General features: G+C 40.3%; 2 protein-coding genes across 11 annotated transcripts in view; both read right to left on the reverse strand.

The window, feature by feature from the left end:
- LOC119647941 (LIM domain-binding protein 3) overlaps positions 1-12,370 on the reverse strand; it is a 69,156-nt gene extending 56,786 nt beyond the window's left edge. Inside the window, exon 1 of one of the 7 annotated variants that reach the window (XM_038049292.1) lies at positions 12,230-12,370. In XM_038049292.1, the coding sequence (XP_037905220.1) occupies positions 12,230-12,340 (111 nt within the window). In that variant the 5' untranslated portion in view covers positions 12,341-12,370. Of the gene's footprint in view, positions 1-4,565; positions 4,990-12,229 lie in introns of those variants that run through there. The other 6 variants (XM_038049294.1, XM_038049296.1, XM_038049291.1 and 3 more) reach the window with 6 other exon arrangements.
- A 7,814-nt stretch (positions 12,371-20,184) lies between these two features.
- LOC119648656 (larval cuticle protein A1A) lies at positions 20,185-23,597 on the reverse strand. Of its 4 annotated transcripts, none has more exons than XM_038050432.1 (4): positions 23,168-23,597; positions 22,999-23,085; positions 22,798-22,917; positions 20,185-20,663 (listed from the first exon to the last, which is right to left on the reverse strand). In XM_038050432.1, the coding sequence occupies exons 1-4, from the start codon at positions 23,408-23,410 to the stop codon at positions 20,328-20,330; spliced, it is 786 nt and encodes a 261-aa protein (XP_037906360.1). In that variant the 5' UTR covers positions 23,411-23,597; the 3' UTR covers positions 20,185-20,327. The 4 variants fall into 4 exon arrangements, with proteins under 4 accessions (XP_037906360.1, XP_037906363.1, XP_037906362.1 ...); XM_038050435.1 differs by having other exon boundaries at positions 22,798-22,914; positions 23,192-23,596; XM_038050434.1 differs by having other exon boundaries at positions 23,192-23,596.
- Between the last annotated feature and the right edge of the window lie 2,104 nt (positions 23,598-25,701).

Genomic DNA, 25,701 nt, shown 5'->3' on the forward strand with positions numbered 1-25,701 from the left:
CTCATTCTCATTGATTTTTAAATGCGTGGAATGTCTTTTACTAGAAGTATTTATAGAAAAGCTAAAAATATTTATATAATTTTTCCAATTTTTCCAATATTCAATAGAGATGTCTTTATGCTGTCCTAAAAAAAATTTCAGAATTTTGATTTGTGCGATTCTAACAGCCTCTCTCAGTTATTATTAATTTTCACAAAAACAAGCAACCCCCTTAAGCGAGAGAAAACTATAGAGTTTCAGAGAATAGACTTGCTTTCAAACGGTTGCTATATAGTTGTACCTCGAGAAGTCTTAGCGAAGTAACCATAAATCTAGGTTCTGAGTGTTACAAATGTCTATTCAAACAGGATCCTGATGGAGAAATTCTGGTCGTTAGAAGAAAGCAGTGTTAACCTCCCATGGAAGGAATTCAATACAAAGCCTCCATTAATATGATATTGTAATTATATTGAGTCATTTGAATTTCATGCTGGACTCTGAAATTACCTTACTGAAGAGAGGTATCCGTTTATCGACTTTTCATCAATCTATCATTGTAACGGGAAAGGTCTTTACTATGACAAAAGGGTTGGATAGCCTCACCACAATTTCCCAATATAGGTGGAAGGACTTTTTATAAATATTACTTGAAAAAGAGGACTGGACGGATCTTCTTAGACACAAAAACTGGCTTCGGCCAAGGTTAAGCCTACACATATTATATGTTAAATAGATAATAGCGTACACATGTCGTGTTTGTGAATTTATTGTATATAAGGCAGCAATCAGTATATCAGAATCACTTGCGGCCACGTTGTTCCTAGGAAGGGAGAGATAAGGGAGCGTTTGAAGAGCTGTCTTTTTTCAGGACTAGACGTTTAATCATCTTTTTTAAAAAGTTGGGTCCGTAGTAGTCCAAAAAGAGAGACCCGCGAACCAAAAAGTGGGAGACAACGTTCTTTTCCGCTACTTGATGCGGTCCATCGTTAAGCAACTGTGGCCTCAGGACCCCACAATCTTAATATGATATATGGTTGCCAGTCACCCCTTGGTGGATCATAGCGCACCCACCACGTCTACGCACCAGATGGTACTACCGCAGGATGAATAGGTGTGAAGTTTAAAAATATGATAACATTTTCTGAACGATTGCACAAAGTGTATAAGGATGCCCAGAGATCACATTAACACTAGAATGCTTTGCAAAAAAACAGGATTTGGTTTTGAAAGATCACCGATTTATTAGCAGAGGTAGATGTTGTATAGACGTATGGATCTACGTCTAACTTGTCTTTCAAAAAGCTACATGCACCATGGGTGCCACATTTGGTAACAATGGAATAAAAATAGAATCGAATACGACTCTTTCAGCAACATTTGCAGCGTTTTATAAAGAATCAGAAGGATATATGTATCGTTTCATCACTATGAAAGAGAGTTCCAAAGCTGGCGCTCAGTCGGACTTCCGGAGTGACATTTATCGGAAAGGCCTTCCAGATAGCCACGGAATGTTGTTTATCTAGAAACTTGGTAGGGTTAAAAGAAACCTAAAACAGTATAATGCTGATAATTCGTATGGTCAAGGGACTGACGATTTGGTACGAAATATCGGTATTGCAAAATAAAGAAAATTAACTCTAAGTAACCGCAAATTTGCACGAATTAGTCGAATAATTGATGTACGAATCACGGGATTCCACTGTATAATGTGAAGAGAAAAAAAAAACAAACTATTGAGGTCAGCTAGGCATTTGCGATGCATGGAACTTTCGTCTCTAACCGTCCTGACAGCGAAAAAAGACGCGGTGAAATGCGAACATTTCTTCTTCTATATTCCAAAGTTCGAAACTAGAAGGAAAGAAGCATTAAGAGACTGCTGGGCAAAATAATGCCTAGACCTTCTTCGTTTCTTTAACCGGAAACAGAAGAAGGTATGTCTGAATTTCCTCCGTGTTTTCATACAGGGAGCTAATAGGATACGAAGAATTAAGTACCTCGCTACAATCCTCTGTTTCTAACCTAAACTTCCTCCTTGCAACAAGAGATCTGTAACCAGGTGTTAGAAATCACAAAACGAACTGTCATCGGCATGAATGAAAAGAGACACAGTTCCCGAAAAGCCAGATGGCACAACCTTTCAGTCTCCAGATGAGCACACCTATATTCCAAAGACTTGAAGGAGGTTTTCCAACGAGACCTGAACCCTCAAACAACAAACAAACGAAGGACAGGGCAAGACAGTTCCAATTTATGGGCGCATCTGCAGAGGCATTTCGGAAATTTCTATTATAACGCCACTGACTTAAATCTCAGGAAACTCCAAGCACACTCAGAAGAATCATATGGCTTTTGTGGGATAGCAATAAAAGAAGTAATATTTCATCATCAAGGGCGCAACAACCGATATCCGATCTAGGCCTGCCTTAATAAGGAACTCCAGATATCCCGGTTTTGCGATGAGGTCCACCAATTCGATATCTCTAAAAGCTGCCTGGCGTTCTGGCCTACGCCATCGTTCCACCTCAGGCAGGGTCTGCCTAGTCTTCTTTTTCTACCATAAATATTGTCCTTATAGACTTTTCGGGCGATACTGGGGGCACCGATAACAGCAGGTGTCCGGATAGCTAAGTGGTTAGAGCGCAAGGCTGTCGTACGGAAGGTCGCGGTTCAAATCTCACTGGTGGCAGTGGAATTTGTATCGTGATTTGACGTCGGATACCAGTCGACTCAGCTGTGAACGAGTACCTGAGTCAAATCAGGGTAATAATCTCGGACGAGCGCAAACCTGACCATATTGCCTCCTACAGTATACTGTAGTGTACCGTTATGGTCTTGAATGAAGTGCTGTAACACACTTCAAGGCCCTGATCCAATATGGATTGTTGCGCCAACGATTATTATTATTAAGAAATCTACTCCGAGCACATGGTTTATTGGATGGCCACTATAATATATGGTGTTGTGATACTTCTCCAGGAAACCGGTCCCTGTCCAACACATCTCCTGCATCGTAGTTACATCAGCCTTATATTGGGACAGGGTATCGGCTAGCTGCTTGCCGGCTCCTTCTCTGCACTTTCCATGAGAAAATGTGCAAATCGTTATTCCGTTGTTATTGCCGGGTTCGTCGTGGTATTGTCAGTCCAGTCAGAGGCTCCTTCTGTGGCTTCGTAACTTCGGTTTTCCGTATTGGGTTGTCAGCCCTACCCAACCCCAAAATGGTGGTACAATTTGCTTTAGTCGCTGATCGAGTTGAACGGTCAATTTTTGGCAGTTTCGATTTTTTTGGGGATAGCTTTTCTTCATTATAGGCTATCGTAAATGGCAACATGGGTAATCCCTTAATATCTACTTTCATTATAAATGAACCCGAAAGCTGTGAAATATTATTACAGCGTATTGGCACAAGGGGAAAAGCATACTATTCAGTCAAGTCCAGCAAGATGCACAGGAATAATAATTTTTAAATCTACAAAACTCTTATGTTACAGCAAAACCTGGTGGAATGGATTTTCCGACTCATAAGGGAACGGAGGGAGTGAAGAATTCGGTGCAACAAAGAGTTGCAATCTATATATATGTATACGATGAATCATCGGTATCCAAATTAATCACGATTGACAAGCTGGAGGGGGCATTATGGTGGGACTGAACAGGATGCCCAGACGTTTACTAAAAGGTCAAACATAAGCAAAACGGTCACTAAAATTTCCGAAGTACTAGCAATTCGGTACTGGAGATCCGCAGCTTGAGAACCCAGTCGGAGGATCAAGGTACGAGACGTTATCGGAGGTCAAAGTACGCTTTTAAACTGAAGCGCCATAGCTAAATAAATAATTAACTAAAAACAGCATTTAGGAAAACAAAAAGGACATTTTGTCAAAATACAATTGGGTGCAATAACACCTTCCCGAAAACTAGGCAAACTTTGTTAAAAAAAGATTTTGCTGTTAACCTTAGAGACGGAAACAAATGACAAGATAAGTTACTCAAAAATTAAACAATCTTTAGTCTCAAAGTATTTAAAATCAAGAGATTCGCAGAGTAGCTGATGGAAAGTAACAGATGCTCCATCGGCAATTAAATAAAAGGAATTGTTTATTAATAGAGTGTAAAAAGCAAATAGAAAACCCAGCAGAAATCGATAAATTTTACTTTTAAACATGTAATCATTTTGAAGTGAGCATTCCTCAAAGGAAGCAACGATTATCATCTGAGGATGTACTCTGTCTGTATGCGATTGAAGTGATAAATCAGGAAATTGGCGGGTCCTACATTTGCATGAAGAATGCTATATACTGCATTAGTGAAATTTCAAGCTGCAGATGTGAAGTTAAGTAGATCAATGCCAAAATTAAGCAAAACAACTTGGCAAGTATCGCCAGAATAAATAGAAAAATCCGCTTCAATTAAACCAAGTGATCTTGTGCTGAATGTCTCGAATTTCACGGTATTTTCTTGGGATGTATCTATGTTCGGTGTATGGTTGGTACGTACAAATACAATGTGTTGGAATCCATAAAAAACACTTTTCCGTTCTAATTTCCCAGCATATAAAACCAAATGTTTTCCACAAGATTATTCACCTTAGTGATAATTAGCGGTGTATCCAGATCGCTGCCGCCTACAAGCCGGATTCCCCATGGCGTTTGTTGTCCATCACGTTGTAGCACAACCACGAATTCGTGTAGTTTGGGGCTCATTTTGAACCCCGTTTGGATTTGAAACCGAGCTTCGAAACTATTCGGACTAGTCTTCACGGAAAGCACAGAGCACTAGTTCGCAATTGTTTATATTCGATTCATAAATTTTTAATAACGATATATGCAATATTATAAACACTTTTCGGGGTAATGTTCAACAAACACTTGCAAGGCTAGAATCGATTATTTCGAATAAGTCTCGTACTAGAGTTTTTTGGTTATCGTCCAACTTAATTAGCGGATTTATTCGTACTGAGTGCTGCCCAAGTACTAATTTAAGAAACTGTGTGCTACTTTAGAAGATTTGCATATACAGGACTGTATTCTTCTACGACATGCGCTACTATGTGCGGTTCAGGGCAACTATAGTATCATTTTGACTTCGATCCGTGCGGATTCTTCAAATGACTTTCATCTCGATTGAGTCATCTCAAGCATGTATCTTTTTTTCCAATCCGAAATACAGGAAAATTTAAGGAAACAAAATGGAAAACTTCAAAAAGGCCGAAATTTATATTTGATTTGATAGAAAAATAGAATAATTTAAAAAATATTGGCGATGACAGCTTCTATGTAGTTTTCAACTTTTTCTTAGAAAGGGATCTTTATAATTACAGATTTTACCAGAGGTAGTGCTTACATTGATTTCGACGTTGTATAGTATGCGTAGATTAATGCGAATATACAAAATCTGTATATTTGGATATCCACAAATACATTCAGCGTGGGCTACTCGTGCAGCGTTACAGATATAGCTAATATAAGCATTTATTTATACAATTTTGTTTACAGTCCTCATTTTTCGACATTACCATTTTGTGTAGGCATAACCCCATAAATTCACATTTTGTATCTTTTGGGGAAAATATCTTTCCTCGTATTCATATTCCATAAGTTTAGTATAAAACATTCTGATTTTGTGCTGTCTCAATCCATAGATGTTTAAAACATCAAGTTATTTTTAAGATTGTTTTGATATAACAAGATTTGGCGACAGCAGATGCAGACATGCGCTGCAATACGGTTGAATACCATTTGCAATTAAAAACATGGGGTAGAAATGTTCATTCGAGTATGTAGACATAAATCTATACACTATATATGTAGACGAAATTGAATGTCTTTTTGATGATAAGTATAATTGCTTTCCTATTTTTAATGGATGTCTTATATCCTTAGATTATCTTCTCTCCATCAAGATTCGATTTTGGGTAAACACAAAACCTTATTAAAATCGGTTTACTGTCTGTCTGTCTGTCCTTCACACGCATTTTTCTCGGAGACGGTTGTAGCGATTGACGCCAAATTTGGTACAAAGGTGGGAACATGTGAACGCTCGAACGTCGAATTTAAGGGGGGGGGGTCCCCATACATGCAAAAGGGGGGTGTACATTTTTTTTCATCAAATATAGTTATGTGGGGTATCAAATTAATGGTCTCGGTTACTACTTTTCAAAGTCGATCTTAGTTTTGACATTTGTTGGAAAGGTGGGGAGTGCGGGGGGTTGAAAGTGATCATTTCTTGAATGAACCTATTCCCAGAATTTATCCAACCGAAAAATCTGAAAAAAAAACAAGAGGCTGCCACTATATGGTGCCTAGGCTCCGAAATACCCTCCTTACCGATACCTATTCAAATAAAGTTACTATAATTACTATAATTTTTGGTAATTGACAGAAAAATCCCCTTAAGTCCACCCTAGAATCTCCAAGCATAGAGCATGATCCTGCCAAATTTGGCGAAAATTGCCCCATTACTAGCAAAGTTATGCTAGGTCAAAGGTGTCGCTTCTGTGCAAATTCAAGATTTTGAATGTCAATATCACTTGAAATTGGATATTTGCACATAATGTATGTATATACAGGGTGCGGCAGCATAACTTCCTTTTTTCAAAACTCAATAAAAACTATTGTATGCATCGGAAAATATTTATTTATTTTTTATAATGTAGGTACATGTCTAAAGTTGTTATTTACATTGTTTTGAAGATCAAGTTTGTTAGGTGACGTCCCCCATTCTCCATACATTGCGTGAACCGATTTCTGGCGTTTGTCATGACTCTTGTTAGCATAGCAGGTGTTATGTTGGCAATTTCTTCTTGGATGTTGATCTTCAAATCTTGTAGGGTTCTTGGACGGTTCACATAAACACGGGATTTCAAAAAACCCCATAGAAAAAAATCACAAGGGGACAGATCGCTAGAGCGTGCCGGCCATTCAAAATCGCTTCTAATTGAGATAAGGCGCTCTGGAAAGTGTTCCCTCAAAACAGCCATCGATGCTCTTGAAGTGTGTGCTGTTGCACCGTCTTGTTGGAACCAAGTGTCCCCCAAATCCAAATTTTCTAGCCGTGGGAAAAAAAATTCTGTAGCATGCTTACATACCGTTCCAAATTCACTGTCACTGTAACCTCATTTTCCTCAAAAAACCAGGGACCAATAATTCCAGCTGAGGAAATTGCACACCACACTGTGACTTTAGGTGAATGCAAAGGCTTTTGATGCAATTCTCGAGGGTTGATGCCAGCCCAGTAGCGCATGTTTTGTTTGTTAACCGACCCACACAAATGAAAATGGGCTTCATCGCTAAAAAAAACAATAGCACCCTCGGGAACGACATCAAGAAGAAGCTCACACGCGTTCATGCGAGAATTGAAGTCACGTTCTGAAAGTTCCTGCACTATCGCCATCTTATAGGGATCAAAATGAAGATCATCACGAAGAATTCTTCTCACAGAACGATCGGATAGTCCAAGGGCAGATGCGTGTTTGCGCGCAGAACGCCGTGGCGATCGCAACATTGACGCTCTCACTGCTTCAATGTTCTCAGGTGATCTAACGGGCCGAGGGACTCTAGTTCTTCCTTTTGTCGCACTTGCAGTTTGTCTGAATGTAGTGACCCATGTAACAATTGATTTGCGGTCTGGGACGGGAGCCAACGGGGATAAATTAAAGCGATTCCGAAATGCACGTTGTGTTGCAATAACCGAACATCCGCTTGAAAAGTAAACCTCAACGGCAAAGGCACGCTCCTCACTATTCCAACGCATGATGGCGACTGAACCGTGTCGGGACAAAAGTTTACAGTATCCCCTCTTGAACGAGACCACTAGCGCTCCGCTATGACATCAACTAACTGAGTGGCGCGCATTTTAAAAAAGGAAGTTATGCTGCCGCACCCTGTATTACATGCTACATATTAATGAGACAAATGCACACTCAAATCTCTTTATAAAAGAAACACACAAAACCTTTCATACCTGAAGCATCTAGCTTCCGGTTTCCCGACTTGTTTTCTTTATATGGTTACACATAGCTTATGACTAAACTTAATACTAGACTTATCTCTAACAGCTTAGCTTTACCTGGAGAGTAACATTTGGCTTAATACTAGACTTAATTAAAAGTAATTCTAACTTATCTTAGAACTTATGCTATAGAGGGGAAAGTCAGGAAAAACTCCTCTTATATTGTTGTTTGCGCAGAGAAATTATTAGGATACATGAACGGATGGAGGAAGGATACATATAAAGGACGGTGGTGTTATTGGGCGATGGAGTAAACGAGGCCAGGACGATGTTGATCGTATGGGCGGTTGAATATAATCAGCTTATCGTCGCGATAGCTGCTATTCTGCATGGAAAGGGTTAGGAGATCTGTAGGGAGGGAATGGTGCCGGTATGAGGGGTACTTGTTATGGCTGCGTACGTGGGTGTAAAACTGGATGAGGTAATTTCCGTGGGACTGGCATTTAATGAGGAATTTGGTTAGTGAGGTAAGGAGGATCTGGTCTATGCGGGAGCAATTTATCTCGTCATAGACGGCTTGGTTGGAGTGGAGATTGGACTGGGAAAGGGACAGGCGGAAGAACCTCCTTTCGCGCACCTGTAGACGCTCCATTTGGGCTGAGGAGACGTCGCACCATGCGACGAATCCATACGTGATTAGGGGCGGATAAGCTGCTTATAGCAGAAGAGTTTGACTTTGGGGAGGATGGTGGTGTCTTTCTTGAGGATGAGGGGGGGGGGTGGTAAGCGGGTATTATTCCCAGGTATTTAGTGGATGCTTCGGGAAGAGGTGTAGAGAATCAAGTCGTCAGCGTATTGAATGGTTTTGACAGCTTGGGGGGAGTTGAGCCTTGAGGGATGCCTGCAGGGGGACTGTATAGGCCGGATAGGGCGGCATCGGTGCGGACTAGAGGTTGACGATTGGAAGGTAATTCAGGATAAACTACGCAGTTGCGGGTGAAATTTGAATGTGTGGGTGAATTTGTAGGTGAGGCCTTCGTGCCAGACGGCGTCGAAAGCTTTCTGGTTATCGAGGAGGCAAGTAAGTGGTGGAGATGTTGCTGTTTAACTGGGAGAGAATGTCAGTTTTGAGGACTAGGAGGCGTGTGAGGTGCGGTGGCCGCGCCTGTTAGCAAACTGGAATGGGGGAATAATGGTGTGGTCAGTGATGTGTTCTAACACAATAACCTTCAGCTTCCCCGGGCAGCTACCGCCCTATCTCCCTCCTCAACGTGACATCATTCTGGAGCATGATATCGTGGATGACGTGCTCGAAAATTTTCGATGTCACGTTGAGGAGGGGAATGGGGCGGTATCTGCCCGGGGGAGCTGAAGGTTCTTTTTTTAGGATTGGGACAATGTGGGATTCTTTCCATGGAGTGGGAAAGTGTGCAGATAGGAGGTATAGCTTGAAGAGTTGAGAGAGGAAAGGGCTTAGGGTTTTTGCGCATTTTTTAGAATGATAATAGGGATGTGGTCAGGGTCGGTTGACTTTTTCTTATTTCGGGCAAGGATGATGGATTCTACTGTCTGGAGTGTGACGGCTTGTTTTGGTGCTCTAACCAGTCAGCTATCCGGACACAATGCATATATACAATAATTACGTACCCAAAAAGCATATAAAAAAAAAGGTTGTTATTTCTATGAGCCACGGTTCATTACTATTTCGTTGTATGTACGGAATAGCCGAGTGAGGCTTGAAATACGTTTCTTATTCCAACAAAGTTCTTCAGGGAATTGAACGGACGATTGCATTAGTCTTAAGCTGAATTCATCCGTCGGAGAACATGGACCTTTTCGGACCCCCGCACTCTCCTCCTTTGTAACTAATGGTGAAACTAATATCTGCTTTGAATCGTACTAATCGGGGCCCTTAAGGGGGTCATCCCGTGTGAAGGCGGGTTTTTTTGGCTTTTTTAGAATTTTTTTGTGAAGAACTAGATAAATATACAAATACGAATTTTTCATCATAGACTTATTAATATCTTGAGCGTGCCCGATCACATAGTTCGTTATTGAAATACAGAGCAATTTATTCACTCATCTCCAAAAAAAGGTGCTTTTCTGCTGACACGCTAGATGGCGCTGTGATCATCTTAAAGAAAAACGTAAACGGCGTTCTAAAGTACAGACTTAACTACAATCCGAAAACTAGGATTATTAAAAAATGAGAGCTAAATTTTTGGTGCCGTGTTAAACTTTTTTCTGAGAATTTTGATGTTTTTTCACGGCTTCTTCAATGAATAAAAAAAAAAACTACTGACTGAATCGCAATTATCCTAGTTTGCGGACCGTAGAAATATCGTAAAAATTTCAAAGAATTTCGTTTGATAAATTTTGGGCTATGGTGGCAGCCGATTTTCAATATGCGGTTTCGAGAAAAAGGCATTTAAAAAGTAGAATACGATTTTTAGCTTTAAAACCTTAACTGACAATTAATTTGCTATACCTAATCCTTAAACCTTAGGTTTCTTCAAGAAACACATGTACAGCCTTGGCTTCAATTCTTTTCCTTTTAGCGAAGTCATTTGAACGTTAGTCGGACCGATAAATACGAGCTTTATTACGGCGTTCGACATAAATCTGGCATATGACTTATCACGTATTTAACACTATAATTTCCGAACGACTCCGAATATCAAAAAATCACTTTGATCATATATTCTACACTATATCTAGATACAATTGATGCCAAAAAAAAATTCGATTCCGAGGATCTGACACACAGGATGACCTTAATTTAATACCAGACGGGGCTATATTCCCTTGAAAAAAATTTTGCACAAGTCTTTTGGGTATATGGGGAACCGCCTTATGTTCACCGTGCAACAATGTCATTCACTACATATGTGGGAGTTCACAGGTCTCACCTCTTCACCAAATTTTGAGTCAATCGGTACAGTCGTTTTTGAGAAAAGTGCATGAGACAACAGAGAGATTGAATGATGGACAGACAGATAGTCAGATAGTGAATCGATTTTAATAAGGTTTTGTTGAAAAGTTAAAAAGGTTTACCAGCGATGAAGATGCTCATAAAATTCCCTCTCACAGCCTAAACAAACAGGAACAACATGAATTTCATTGCGTAAACCGCCTGTGTGCGACGACTGTCGACAGGGGCATAAACGCACAGCCGAACAGGTTTTCCTTATTAGCTCTCGGGTGGCCGGTTGGTCAAGTCGGTTTTCCTTCGATCACCGGGCGGCTGAATAGTCGAAATTGATAGCCCAGCTACAACCCATCCATGATATGATATAACCCATCCACGGTCCGGTCGCCGGCCAAGTGCGGACTGTTCAGGCGTATCTCACAGGCCGAATTTACCTTTTATGGCGGCTGTCGTGGTTGGTCAAGTTCAACTAGAATGGTTTTCGAAGCAGACACAACTGCATACCTGCTGTCATAATTGCCTCTGATTATTTCAGATAGAACTTATGGCGGTTTTGAAAGTTGCTTAGACTGCATGCTGCTGTGTCTTCTATAGTAGACTCCTTAGGCTTTCCGTGGCACTACACATTGGAAAAGTTTAAATAGGAAGAATTTTGTATAGTTTGATCCCCACATTTGTATAGGCAATAAATCGCTCGGGATTGCCGCTCCTTTTCATCACCTTTCCAATACGGCTCATATTTATGATATAACACAGACTTAATTGGCGCCAGTTGCATCCCACATGGTTCAACGATATATAAGATTGCATATAGCTAAAAAACATTTACGGCCAGCGACGGCTGCGCTATAATTAATACATTATCCGTCGATCTGACACCATTTTTACGTCAATTTAATGGAAAAGTTAAAAGATATAGAATTGAGAAAAAGTTCTAATCTAGATATTTTGCAATTGCTCGGCAATAAGAAAGCAACTCCATAGATAATCTTAATTTTGAAAATGCCTAAAATTGTTTTTAGGTTCAAATTCGTCCTTTCAAAGAGTTTAATTAAGTAGCATTTGGCTCCCAATTTATATGCAGTCGAGAAGACATGAACCGGAAGAAAGTATCTACGGAACAAACATGAATACAAGATTGATTTATTGCCAAGCAATATGATTGAAAGTTCACCGAAAATAATTGGAACCGCATGTTCATTTGCGTCGCCATGTACCCAGACAGACCAATACTCGGGCTAAAGCTTTTACAATTATCTTGATTCTAATGTTTTATTGCATGATCTACTTGGTCAATCTATTTTTGGAGAAAATTAAGCGGGAAAATAAGTAATTTTAAAAATTACGCAATACCTACGAATTACCACTTACCTCATCGTCAAATCGAACTTTCTTCTTTCTAATGTAAAACCGATCCTCCTTGGTTTTAGGTAATCTCCAGAATGCTGGCCTCCCGTAATCGTAGTCTGTATCACTTTGCATTATTTCAATATACACACATGCAATCTGTTAAACTACGAAAAACACCTGTGAAGGACCACTACACCTGAATAAGCCTCCTGACACCGCGTAGATATTCAAATTCAATTAAGTTTGTTCGTTATTCGGCGTGCAATAGATTAATTTTATGACGGATGCAGTAAAATGGGAAACTTGAGTAAGAATTTCGTTTTGAGGAACCACTTTGAACGTATTTGTAGATAATGTGAGGAAAAGAAACTTAATCCGCAACTAGCGAACTTTAGGAAAGATTTTCGTTCTTGTATTCGTATACGTAAGCATATACGTACGTAGGGATAATATTCGAATTACTGATCTTTGAAGAGAACTTAGTGATCGGGGGCAATCAACATTGGTAATTGAAGACGTTTAGGATATGTATCTGATTGGAAAATGTCTTCAATGAATTCAGGTTACATTTTATATTCCATCCGTTTTAGAATTATACAGTAATATATAATTCTTCCTGTACTATAACATAAAATGCTTTTTCAGGATTACCTATCGAATTATTAAATAAGAGAGCTAATTTAAAGAATTCTATATTTAAACTCAATAAGGAACAATTTTATTAGCTCAATGAAATAAAAACATTTTTCACAATATGGTAGCAAAATGTCTATTCCATACCTGGCAGGAAAACATGTTTGAATTATAGAAATCTTCCAAAGCCCAAAATGTTCATGCTTTATTCGAATGTTTTAAGCCACTGCATTCTGAAAAATATCCTACAATTTCTACAATTCCGTTTTGATGAAACTTATTCAATGTACAGCGCATGATCCTAAGTTTGGTAAGCTTCAATTGAAAATTATCTTGGCTTCTTGGCTTTCATAATGAACTCAAAATTTTCTCCGAAAATACATGCATTCTAGATAATTACGAAAGCACATGTTGAACTTTCAATTGGAATTCACGTGAACTAGGCCAAGTAGGATGATCGTGGCTTTCATCTGAAATCGAATCCTAGCGAAAACAGATTTCGTAGGCGATATAGCTAAAACAATGAAAGTGATCTTGAATCTAAACAAATCCTGAACAATGTACTATTTTTGAAGATAATAAATGGGACACTACTTAATGCACAACTTGCATAATATTGTGTAACTGCTTTTTGATATTTGAAAGCTATCCAGCTTGCTATGTGGTAACTGCGACATAGTTCAACATGTGCCAGTTCTTTAACTTGCCCTTTTGGTCTCAGCATATCATACGAGAAGCATATATTCATTCGGTTTCACTTCCTTCAAATAATAAAATATTAGCATATATATAGGTTTTGCAAGTCTGATTCAGAGTTTTCCAAATCAAATTCCGAATTTTGCAAACAATTTCAGATTTTTCCAAACTGATCTCAGACTTTTCCAGGTTAATTTCAGAATTTTCAATTTCAAATTCAGAATTTTTCATTCCAAAATCAGAATTTTTCAATTCAAATTCAAACATTTTTCAAGGTACCACTATAAGGTTTTATACCTACACTTTGCCACTGGATAAGGGTGCAGCTTATGCAGTGAGAGAAATCTTAGTTGCCCGTCAATTTTCTATCATTGTTTGTTTTCATGGTCTAGGGAAAAACGCAATCTTCTTAATCTTTGCTGTTTCTCATGACTTCAAGATATAAAATCGTGTACTTATGACTGCAATTAACTTCGCCGTTTCGTGTAGAGCCTCAATAATGTCCACTGACAATCAAAAGGTCTTGCCAAGTATTTAGTAGTTTAAACTGCGGGCTTGCTAATTACTTTCAAACACTTACCCGATTTAAGGGAAAAGTCGGCAGCCTCCTGAATTGTTTTAATTACTTTATTTTCTACTGCAGTTGTCTCTCCCCAAAATTTACTTAATTATTTAATTAAGGATAAGGAACATTCAACGCGGCAGCCGCTATTTCGAGGTTTAAACTGATAGGTACATATTGCATTTTCGGAAGATACAAAATGGCTAAAAGCTTCCTAGGACGCCATTGGATCATTATTTCCAGATCGAATCCTCTCAATCTTTCCCGGTTTTAAGGTTTTGTGTAAAACAAAACCTTATTGTGTAATACAAAACCTTATTAAAATCGGTTCAATGTCTGTCTGCCGACTGTCCATCTGTCTGCCTGTTGGTCACACCCCATTTACTCAGAAGTGGCTGAACCGATTGGTACGAAATTTGGTGAGAACATGTGGTCTGTGCGTCCCTTTATATGCAGAGCCCCATACATGGAGGATGGAGGAGAGGAGGATGTAATTTTTTTTTCACAGAACTTAGTCATGTGGCATATCAAATTAAAGGACTCAATTACTATTCGACTATTTTTCGAAACTGATTTTTTTTCTAATATTGGGTGAAACCTAGGGGTGAGGATAGGGCACAAAATGTATGCCCCAAAAGTGAAGTAGGTCTTGTTCTCAGAACCTACCTAACCGAACAATCTGAAAAAATCACAGTGATGCAACTATATGAAATCCAGGCATCAAAATACATCCCATTCCGATATCTGCACAAATAACGTTAATAATAGTGTATTACTACAATATATTTTGGAAATTTACCAGAAAGCCCCCCTTAAGTTAATCTCAGGAGTACAAAATTTGACATCAGTATAGACGACAATATAGGACATAATCCTGAAGAGTTTGAAGACAATCCGACTATTATTAACAGAGTTATAGTAGGTCAAAGTTAGGTAAATTTAAGCTCCCAAGACATGTATGACGTCATCATATAAAGTGAACTTATATGAACGGCGAATTCGTGAGAACGTTTTAATTTTGCTTTTTTGACTTTTTTAGTCATTTCCATACATTCCAGTGTCAATTAAAACAGGTAGACATATGTATGTATATGTATATGCTAGTAAAGCTTGCCGGTAGTAACCAAAATAAGGGAATATAAGGGAGACTGTGAAGAGTCCTTAATAAGGATGAGTCGGCCAAGTTGGACTCTCTTAGAAAACCGAATGGTACTTTCTCGAACTCCAGAGTTGAGTCTATACATACCCTCTTGGAAGTGCATCACCCGGGAGAAAAGGTCTCAGTAGTGGGAACACGAGAATTGGAGGTTACTGCAAATCCTTCAACCCGAAGATATTACAAGGGGAATTGGGACACTGCAAGAGCGGTGGTTGCCAATGAAAAAGCGAAAGCTGTTATACTATCATTTGAACACTTCAAAGCACCTGGAATGGATGGCATCTATTCAGCGATGCTATAGGAGGGCATAGAGCACTTAAAGCAATTTCCAAGAAATATTTCTCGAGGATGTCTTGCTCTAGGCTACGTGACTTCCTCTTGGCAGCAGGTGAAGGTAGTCTTCATACCAAAGCCTGGCAAAGATGACTATTCAAATTCAAAAAACTTCAGGCAAATCAGATTAACATCATTTTCGCTGAAATATCTGGAGAGACTGGTTGAGTGTCACATTCGTGATAAGGCGCTATGATCGGACCCACTAAATGAAAATCAACATGCTTATCTTTGTGTCCTGTGAGTTTGCTCTTCATTCTTTGGTTTCAAAGGTCGAGGATACAGCTCTGAAGGGTGATTATGCAATGGGAGTGTTGGTGCACATTGAAGGGGCTTTTGACTGTGTGCCCTTCCAAAAGCCCTGTGATGCCGCCAGAGAGCATGGTGTTTACGAAACTCTAAGAAATTGGACCTACGCTATGCTAACGAAGAGATTGTTGTGTGCTGAAGTGAGTGTTGACCGCTACTTAACAATGGAAGCGACGAAAGCCTGCCATCAAGGAGGTGTGCTATCATCACTTCTATGGAGTTTGCTGATTAACTCACTACTATGTGAACTGCAAAATTCACCAATACACGTTCAAGCTTACGCGGATGATGTGGCTGTTGGTCGAGATCTCGCGCCATTGATTTGTTTGACAGTTGATGTCTCAGACATGGCCTTTCAGTAAATCCAAATACAACCACAATGGTATTCTTCACAAAAAGGAGGAAACTGAATGGTCTTTGCCTTCCAGAGATGAGGGGTACAACCCTTCAACTCTTCGAAGAAGTGAAATATCTGGGAGTTATCTTAGACAAGAAGTTTCTTTGGAAAAAAACATGTAGAGGTAAAGATGAAACGAGCCCTCACAGCTTATGGACTGTGTAGGCGGACCTTTGTCTCGACATGAGGGTTGAAGAGCAGGCAAATCGCAATCTGTTGCGATAGCCAAGCTGCATTGAGGGCGTTGAGTAGTACTTTGATCACCTAGAAAATCGTACAGGAATGTAAAAACCGATTAAACTCTGTTTCTTGATTAAACACGGTGGAATTATTCTGGGTACTTAGTCATTGTGGTGTAGAAGGAAGTGATATCTCGGATGCTTTAACAAAGGAGGCTTCAACTTCCCCCAAGCCCGGACCGGAACCAACAATTCGAGTGCCAGTAGCATTGGATGATGCTGCTGTCAAAAACTGGGACCAGGCTTCCCATAATGCCAGGTGGCGAAGCCTAAATGCTGCTTGACACACCAAAATTTGCGATTTCCGGTAAAATGTCTATTATTCTGCCCATCCTTTCCATCGCACAATATTTATTTGGGGTTCTTATTGCACTATTTAACAATATCGTCCTTTTATCCTCCAATTCCTGCATCGTGCGGAGCGGAGCAGTTGGTGCCACTAGTTCATGCTTTTGCTAAGTGTCCAAACACGAAGCATTTGAAACTATTTAGTGAAGTTGTTTTCTTAAACAGTAGACTACACCCAATCCGAGCTCTAAGGAGCTGCATAAGTGCAGCTAAACAGTTCTATCTCCACTGGTGATCGTATTGCGGCCGCCATAAGGTGGTCAAAGGGTACACGGAAAGCAACTTGTTACGAAGTCACAACAAGTGCCTCGGACTGGATGGATTTTACAACGACGAACCCGGTAACGACAACGGAATAACGATTTGCGCATTTTCTCATGGAACGTGCGCTCCTTGTACAGAGATGAAGCTGCCAAGCAGCTAGCCGATACCCTGTCCTAATATAGGGCTGATGTAAGAGCGTTGCAGGAAATGCGTTGGACAGGGCCCGGTTGAGAGAGTTGCTACACCATATATAATAGCAGTCATTTTTGTGCTCGGAGTAGGTTTCTTAGTAAGCCAAAGAATGAAACCTGCTGTATCGGCTTTGAAAAGATAAGCCCTTGCGAGGCGAATTTAGGAATATAAGCATCATTAACGTTCACGCCCTTACAGAGGAGACTGCAGAGCCGGAGAAGGATACCTTCCACGAGGCAGTAGAACGAACCCTCGAAACCTGTCCCAGATATGGTATCAAAGTCATATTTGGGGATTTTAACAGCCAAGTAGAGACGGTGCCCGTATTCAGGCGATACCTTGTCTCTCATAGCTTACATCAAAATACAAAAGATAACGGACTGCAGATTGTTTAATTAGCAGTGTTACACGAAATGGTTGCTGGAAGTACGTGGTTTGCGCGGAAAGCGGTCCACAAACAAACGTGGGCCTCTCCAGACGTGTTAATCGAACGCCGCCATCTCATAGCCTTGATGAATTTCAGAACATATAGGGGGCCAATATAGACTCTGATCACTATCCCGTTGGCATGGTTCTCCGAGCTCGAATAAAAACACCGCCCAGAATCCCCTCTGACAATCAGGTGCGAGTTAACACTGAAGCCATCCACAATACAGCCCTCCGCAACACCTATAAGAAGAAAATGGATGCCGTAGTAACCGCAGTCAACAGACATCCTGGAGATGAAGCATCAACAAATGATCTTCACAATCACCTGAAGAACGTTATCGTAAATACGGCCACAAACATACTTGGCCCAGCCGCAAAAAGAGGCCGAACGGCTGGTTTGATGATATATGCAAGCTAGCAACGGAACGGAAGAATGCTGCATACTGAGTAATGCTGCATTCTCAAAGGACGCGGGCAAGCGCGGAGCCTTACCACGAATTCCGGCAAGCGGAGAAGCGACTTCACAGACGGAAAAGGAAGCCTGGGAGAACCAACAAGTCTGTGTACTCGAAAATAACAGGGAGCAACCGCACCAGGTGCGGAAGTTTTACCAACAAATCAGCAGGATGAACCCTTACACACCTCGATGGGTTGAGTACTTTGATGAACTACTGAACAACCAGAACATCGGCGAGTTGGAGGTCCCGTCAACTGAAGACGACGAACAAATACTGCCACCACCAAGTATAGAAGAAACAGTCCGTGCAATTCATCAGCTTAAAAATTATAAGTCGTCAGGAGGCGATGGAATTACAGCCGAATTGGTTAAATATGGAGGTGATCAATTACACCCAGTGGTTCATCAGCTCAAAGTGTGGAATAGCGAATCAATGCCTGACGATTGAGAGGCATTATCTGTCTCATACATAAAAAGGGGGATATCACACAGTGCAGCAATTATAGAGGTATCACGTTGCTGAGTACCATCTATAAGATATTCTCCACTATCTTGCTAGGCCGGATAGCCCCATACGCTCAGAACGTCCCCATACCAAAGAGGCTTCATTCCAGGCAAATCAGCAACAGAGCAGATTTTCTCACTGGGGCAAACGATGGAAAAACTGTTGGAATATGAAAATCAGCTGCACCGTCTATTCATCGACTTTAAAGCCGCCTATGATAGCATAGCCAGGGTAAAATTGTACATGGCCATGAGAGGATTCGGTATCCCGACGAAATTGATAAGAGTGACTAGGCTGACTTTGACCAATGTGCGAACCCACAGCAACAGGATCACTCTCAAGACCATTCGACGTGAACAACGGTCTACGACAAGGGGATACCCTATCATGCGCCCTCTTTAACCTGGGCCTGAAGAAAGTGATTCGTGATGCTAAGGTAAATGCCAGGGTTACTTTCCTCTTTAAGTCCACCCAACTACTGGCCTATACTGATGATAACGACATCATGGGAAGAATGACACCAGACGTTCAAAGTGCCTTCATCCAGATCGAGCAGGCCGCGACTGGGGCGAGATCTTGGGCTGCACATCAATGAAGGCAAGACAAAGTGTATGGTGCAACGTCAGCACCAAAAATCAACATCAAGCCGGACTGGTCAAACGGAAAGATAGGAAACTACAATTTTATAACCGTTGATAATTTCTCCTATCTAGGGTCGAAAATCACAACCGATAACAACTACGATGATGAAATCCGCGCACGGTTGTTGTCAGCCAACAGAGCCTAGTTTAGCTTACAAAAACTATTTCGCTCGAAACGTCTTATCATATGGTCAAAGCTCTTACTGTACCAGACGATGATCTTGCCAGCCCTCATGTATTCCTCGGAGGCTTGGGTTCCTAGCAAAGAAAATTACGAGCTGTTGGCCGCGTTCGAGAGAAGAATCCTTTGAAGAATGTTTGGCCCCCTACATGATGATGGACGATTCCGTAGCCTACATAACGACGAAATCCATAAGCGGTATCATGACCGTCAGGTTGTTGATAAAATTCGGCTCAATAGGTTACGGTGGGCGGGTCACTTAATCCGTATGGATGAGGAAAATCTATAAGGGCAATATCTATGGTAGAAAAAGAAGACGAGGCAGACTCTGCCTAAGATGGAACGATGTCGTAGGTCAGGACGCCAGGCAGCTTTTACGGATATCGAATTGGTGAAACTCGGCGCAAAACGGGGATGTCTGGAGTTCCTTATTAAGGCAGGCCTAGACCGGATACCGGTTGTTGCGCCGTTGATGATGATTACTTGATATTGATTCTTCTAACATCTTGAGGAGATTGTGACTTGCTGTCCGATTTCCAATCTTCACATGGAAGCATTGGTATTCACAAGCCTCCTGTCTTCAGAAAAAAATCCTAAGATATTCAACAGAATAAACATCAACAACTCTATCTAATTTCATATACGTATCATTTATTCTTATTGCAAAATTTTGACAACAAGCTGAATTAAATATTAAAAACGTAAAATAGGAAATCTAAATAGATACAACTTAATCTATATGAGAATTTGAATATGACGGGGATATCAGTCATTTCATTGGTGGTATTGATATTGTTGTGGTGATGGTTTTGCTTGTGGTGCTGGTTGTGAGGGGAATCTTTGCGGTGATACTTGTCTCAAATATTGATCTGCACTTTGTGGAGCTGGAGTAGGAACCTTGACAACAATATCAGTTGGTTCTCGAATAACTTCTGCTTTGAAACCCTCCTTTGGATCGGCTGTGTATTTAACAGTTCGGATGAAACCGTCAGCATCTACGACCGAGTAGCTTCCTGTAATCACATTTCCATCCCGAGATTCTTTGCGATTTTGGTAGTTGGTGAATTCATCATCTTTTACGTCGAAGCCGAATTGGTATGATGGATTTGGCTGGAATGAAATGGTAAAATGGTGGAAAGTATTATTATGAGAAATTGTTATTTGTTGGTTTCACTTTCTTATGTTCCCAGCGCAATCGATTCATAGTTCAGCAATAAGTGGAATTTGATCGAACAACGGAATAACTCCCAGTTCGTTAAAATCATTCAACTGGAACTCTTTAGGAATGTGTTGCTAATTAGCAATGTGATCGTGGTTATTATTTATTTGTTATCATCAAACACGAAAGAAAGTGTAACTGGTATCTAAGTAACCACATGTTACATACGAAACCACACGCTATCATGGAATTTATGTGACGGATTCTATTGGCATCCTTCATTCTCTCTTCAAAACTGGATCTGATTAATTGTGTTATGCAAATGCGTAACGAAATTGCCTCTCATAAGTACGTACCACGTAACGCCTTTTAGATATTCTGTATGTCACTTGTGCCTGTCTGGTCGTGTGCTCTACATCACGTCATTATACTGCTTTTCGATTCAAGATATCATTTATCCAATAAATTCACCAAACGAGTTTGACTCCGTACATTTAAATTACTTTCCTACTTTTACCTGGTCGCATACGCAATGGCAATTGCAACATAGGTAAATGTTTTAAATGTAACAATCGCAGATAGTGGTTCGGTGTTGTGGGCAATGGTACCGACCTGGTTGGTTTTGCAGATCTACGAGAATGTATGAATGCAATGCATGTTTTTCCGAACAATAAAAAAGAAAGGCAAAAGTCGAACTGAGGAAGATGAATGGACTTAACATCTTTCCTTAGGTAAATCATTCCAATCCATCAGATACTGCCTATAGTAGTGGTGCTATACCGAAAGAGTAAACTGTGTATTTCGTAGCGCAAGTACAGATGTTCGATATTGTTTTTGTATCTATAATTGTTGTAATTGCATGTTACGTGCATAAACAGTAATTTTACTTTGCAAAAGTCTCAGATAGTATTGTTAAGCGAAGTTAGTGCTTGTAAACAGCAATTTTAACTACCAAATCAAACCATCAACCTCATTCAACCTAACTGGAGCTAACACTTTTGCAATAGTCACTTGAACAGTTAAAATTGTAAAATTTACCTCCCTCGCAGTGAAAAAGATCCCGTGAAACACTAGACAGACCCAAGGTTTACAAATACTTGAATCTTTTGGTTGATTAGTTTCTAAATTTTTGAATGGATTTATCTTATTTGCATACCTTGTATGTCCTTTTTTCCAAATATTTGACACGTATCTTTGGATCCCTGCCAAGAGCTAATATTTTTAATTATACTTTATTTGGCAATTAAGAATAAATTCAAGCCCAAGATACAAATATCTGAAGTATGTGATCTGCTGTGGCATTTCTGAGTCGCTAGTTATTCAATACTCGCAGTTGGGATAATCTTGACTTCGCAGTCATGCAATTTAGATACCGGTATGCTCGCATACATACGTATATAAGCATAATTCATTCTCTTCGTTTCTAACGAGTGCATCAACTTTCAAACAGTATCTGAATCCAGCTTCTTCCATGCTTTCACTTATTTGCATGCAATGAGTAGTAGTTATAAGCGTTCCTACCCTGGTAGTCAGTATTAAACTTTATTGACTACCATAAACCGATTGCACGTTCAACGGCCTTGCACTTTCTTCGATATGATCTTTGCCAACTTCTTCCCATTTGATCACCGAACTCTATGCACAGTTTCAAATGCACACGTACATTCTTATACATATCTATGGACATCTCCATAGATACAGATGCTCGTATAAAAGTGCACTTCCACCTTAGATGCGTGAATCATTTTCATTCAATTCACTTCTTAAGTTAATCGCTGGCGATAGAGATGTCGGATCGGTTCACATAACGAGCGCAATAATTACACGGGGAAGACAGCACTTACATGAATAATTAAAATGATATAATCGCTAATTATGCTCAACGTATGCCACTTCATATATCAAGGCTACTAATTGAGCCATGTTGCTGCCTCTATAATATTCGAATGGAATTCAAGAATTGAGAAATTTCTTGGGGATCGTAAAGGATCTTTTAGAGCAAAGATAGGATGAAAAATGCGCGTAACTAAACAGTGCAACAATCTCGCGATGGAACTTAATCAACAATTTCATCTTCTAACTTACATCATAGTCTTCAGGACTTTCCTTGTTCAGTTTTCCTTCCGGTGCGGCATAAGAGGGTGGTGGTTGACGGAGAAGTGTCGCCTTGGGAGCAGCTTGAGGCTGCTGAACATATTGAACCTGTTGATTAAACGAAGGATACATAAAAACGAGCCCAACACCTCATAGATAGCCCAAGATTTTGGGATGTTGTATAATATTTACCTGGTGAGCCTGAGGTTGTTGGACGTACTGTCTCACTTGAGGAGCAACATATGCCTGCGCCTGTTGGTGTTGTTGTTGCGCCCTTACCTGGGATAAGTTACAAATTACATACGTATATCAAATATCACCGTAGGGTGTGACTGGCAAGGAGAAACTTTCATCCCATTACCTGTTCTTGTACATTATCCCTCACCCTGAGCTGTTGTCCTGGCTGTACATATTGTGGAGATACATCCGAATTGGGTTCGAAAATAGGAGTGGCATCTTGTTTCGCTCCTGCAGCAGCCCTTCCTGCTTGAGATGCTACTTGTTGGTAGTACTGTTGAAGGTAGGCAGGGTCAACCCCTTCTTGGGCATAACATAGGGTAGAAATAAGGGTTCCTACAACCACGATCTTCTGAATGAATCGCATTTTAATAGATGCGGAGTTCACGATTTAGTTCGACACAAACAGCACAAGAACGATCACTTTCAATTTCACTGTGCACTAGTACAGGAATACAAATGTTAGTACGACTATGGTTATAGATGGAAAACTGCGTATTGATCACAGCCACTCGCCGGTTCCGTTACAGATCGCTAGACAGTGGCTGGAAGTTGCTTATTCACCTTATATACTAGCTAAAAATTTGTTGTTGTATTACGTATATGGAACAATTGTTGGGGGTTCAAGCGCGAATTGGGGAGACATGTGACGGGTTTAGACCAGTCCTAAGTGGGGCTCGATTAGTTCAGGATAGATTTAAAGTGTATGATGATTTTTTAAGGTTTTCTGAGGTACGTGAAAAGTGGAGGAGAGTGAGCGATTTGTGCTGTCGTTGACATACATACATATGTACATATCGATGAAAAAAAATTGAGAGGAACGAAGAACGTGTATCTACTGCATGTAGGAGATATTAGCCGAATTGATAATAGTTATGGCAGTAATTGTTTCATACAAATTATTTTGTATGTTCTATGGTAAGATGACTCTTCGATTAGCCAAGCCAATAGTATCAGCATCTAGTCAAACCAGAGTATAATCAGGCCAGAGGATAGGCAGGTCATGCATTGGAGGCAAAGAACATCGAAAAGTACTCGTAGGTACACAAACCAGTTATGGTGAATATGTTTCGTTTATACAAGAGTTGTTTTTAACGCATGCGACCCTAAGATACAGAAAATATACCATGTCTAATATGTGGGAAGATTTTTGCAGGACATATAAAATGGCTCTCTATTAGAGTAGAGGTGCTTTGAAGAGAAAGGCGACCGACAAAAAATAGAAATTAGAAAAGAAATTATATCATCAGTAGTGAAACTGTAATGATGTATGATCAACTACGGTAAAAAGATTTGATGCTGCTTTCAACAGGAAGTCTAATCAGATTTAACTATCGAAAATTGAGGTAAAGTTGTCAGAGTTTCTTAAAATGAGTTCTTGGCATGTGGTTCCTTCATACATTTTTGCCAGCACGAAGCAGTAACTGAAGTTGTAAAGGTGATTCTGATTTATCTGACGAGAAAAGTCTTGTGAAAGTGTTGCCTCGACAGCACACTGACCTTATCAGCCTTCTTCGGGGAAAGCTGCTTGACACAAATTGAATTCAATTTCACTTAGCTTGCGATGCGGTTACTCAACATACTTGTTGGGGCAGTAGCAAATGCAATCCTAGAGGAGAAAAGCCATTTGATTTCCTCACTTCAGCTGGTCTCATGACGGCAAACATAGGGTGCGCCCCCACGTTCGTGGGACCGAGAAGAAGTGAAATAATTGACCTATCAATCTGTACTTCAAAAGTGTTAGCGTTGACTACACGCTGGTGGGTGCTACCCGAAGTCTCACTGTCAGATCACCGATACCTAGAATTTACTCTAACTATTGCAGGCAAACAGTTTATAATACAAAAACAGAACCCTAGGAAAACGGATTTGACAAAGCGCAATGAACGGTGATAAAGTGCAACTCCCTAGGCGACTAAGGACTCCTTTGGCGTTCGAAGATGAATTAGAAACTCTGAATTGTACATTTTAAGAGTGCTTTGAAAAGGTTTGTCCTATTTTCCGAGGCCAAAGTGCTAAAAGTCTTCCTTGGTGGAACCGGGAACTGGAAAAACTCAGGAAACCAACCAGGTGACTTCTAAACTGTGCTTGTGAAAGCAATAAGAACGAAGACTGGTTAAGCTTTCGAAACTCACAGCGCGAATATCAGAGGCTCGTTAAGTGTTCGAAACAAGACTCCTTTTGAGCATACTGTGGAGAACTGGAAGGCGAAAGAGATACTTCAGAGGCTGTGTAGAGTTCTGAAGAGAGATAAGTCAGCCAAATTCGATTCTCTTAGAAAACCCGATGATACTTTTACGAGACTGGAATCAGTACAGACCCCCTGGAAGTACACTATTCGGGAGAACAAGTGTGGGAAGTGGTACGGGGAAAGTTGACGGTTCTTGGAACCCTTCCAACATGGAAGTGTTGCAAAGTAAACTGGAACACTGCGCAAGCGACTGTTACCAACGAAAAGATGAGATATGCCATTCTGTCTTTTGAACACTTCGACGCACCTGGCATGGATGGCATCTATCCAGCAAAGCTAAAGCAAGGTATGGAGCACTTAGAGCGATTGCTACGAAATACTTTTCTAGCATATCTTGCTTTGGGATCTGTGCCTACCTCCTGGCAGAACGTTAAGGAAGTTTTCATACCGAAGTCTGAGAAAGATGA

This window comes from Hermetia illucens, chromosome 2 (assembly GCF_905115235.1).
Source record: "Hermetia illucens chromosome 2, iHerIll2.2.curated.20191125, whole genome shotgun sequence".
Taxonomy (NCBI): Eukaryota; Metazoa; Arthropoda; class Insecta; order Diptera; family Stratiomyidae; genus Hermetia; species Hermetia illucens.

Coding starts and splice junctions, on each gene's coding strand:
- LOC119648656 (XM_038050432.1), bottom strand. CDS start 23,410: ATGCGATTCATTCAGAAGATCGTGGTTGTAGGAACCCTTATTTCTACC. Junction 23,086..23,167: donor GGGATAATGTACAAGAACAG/GTAATGGGATGA, acceptor AACTTATCCCAG/GTAAGGGCGCAACAACAACA. Junction 20,664..22,797: donor AAAGTCCTGAAGACTATGAT/GTAAGTTAGAAG, acceptor ATTTCATTCCAG/CCAAATCCATCATACCAATT.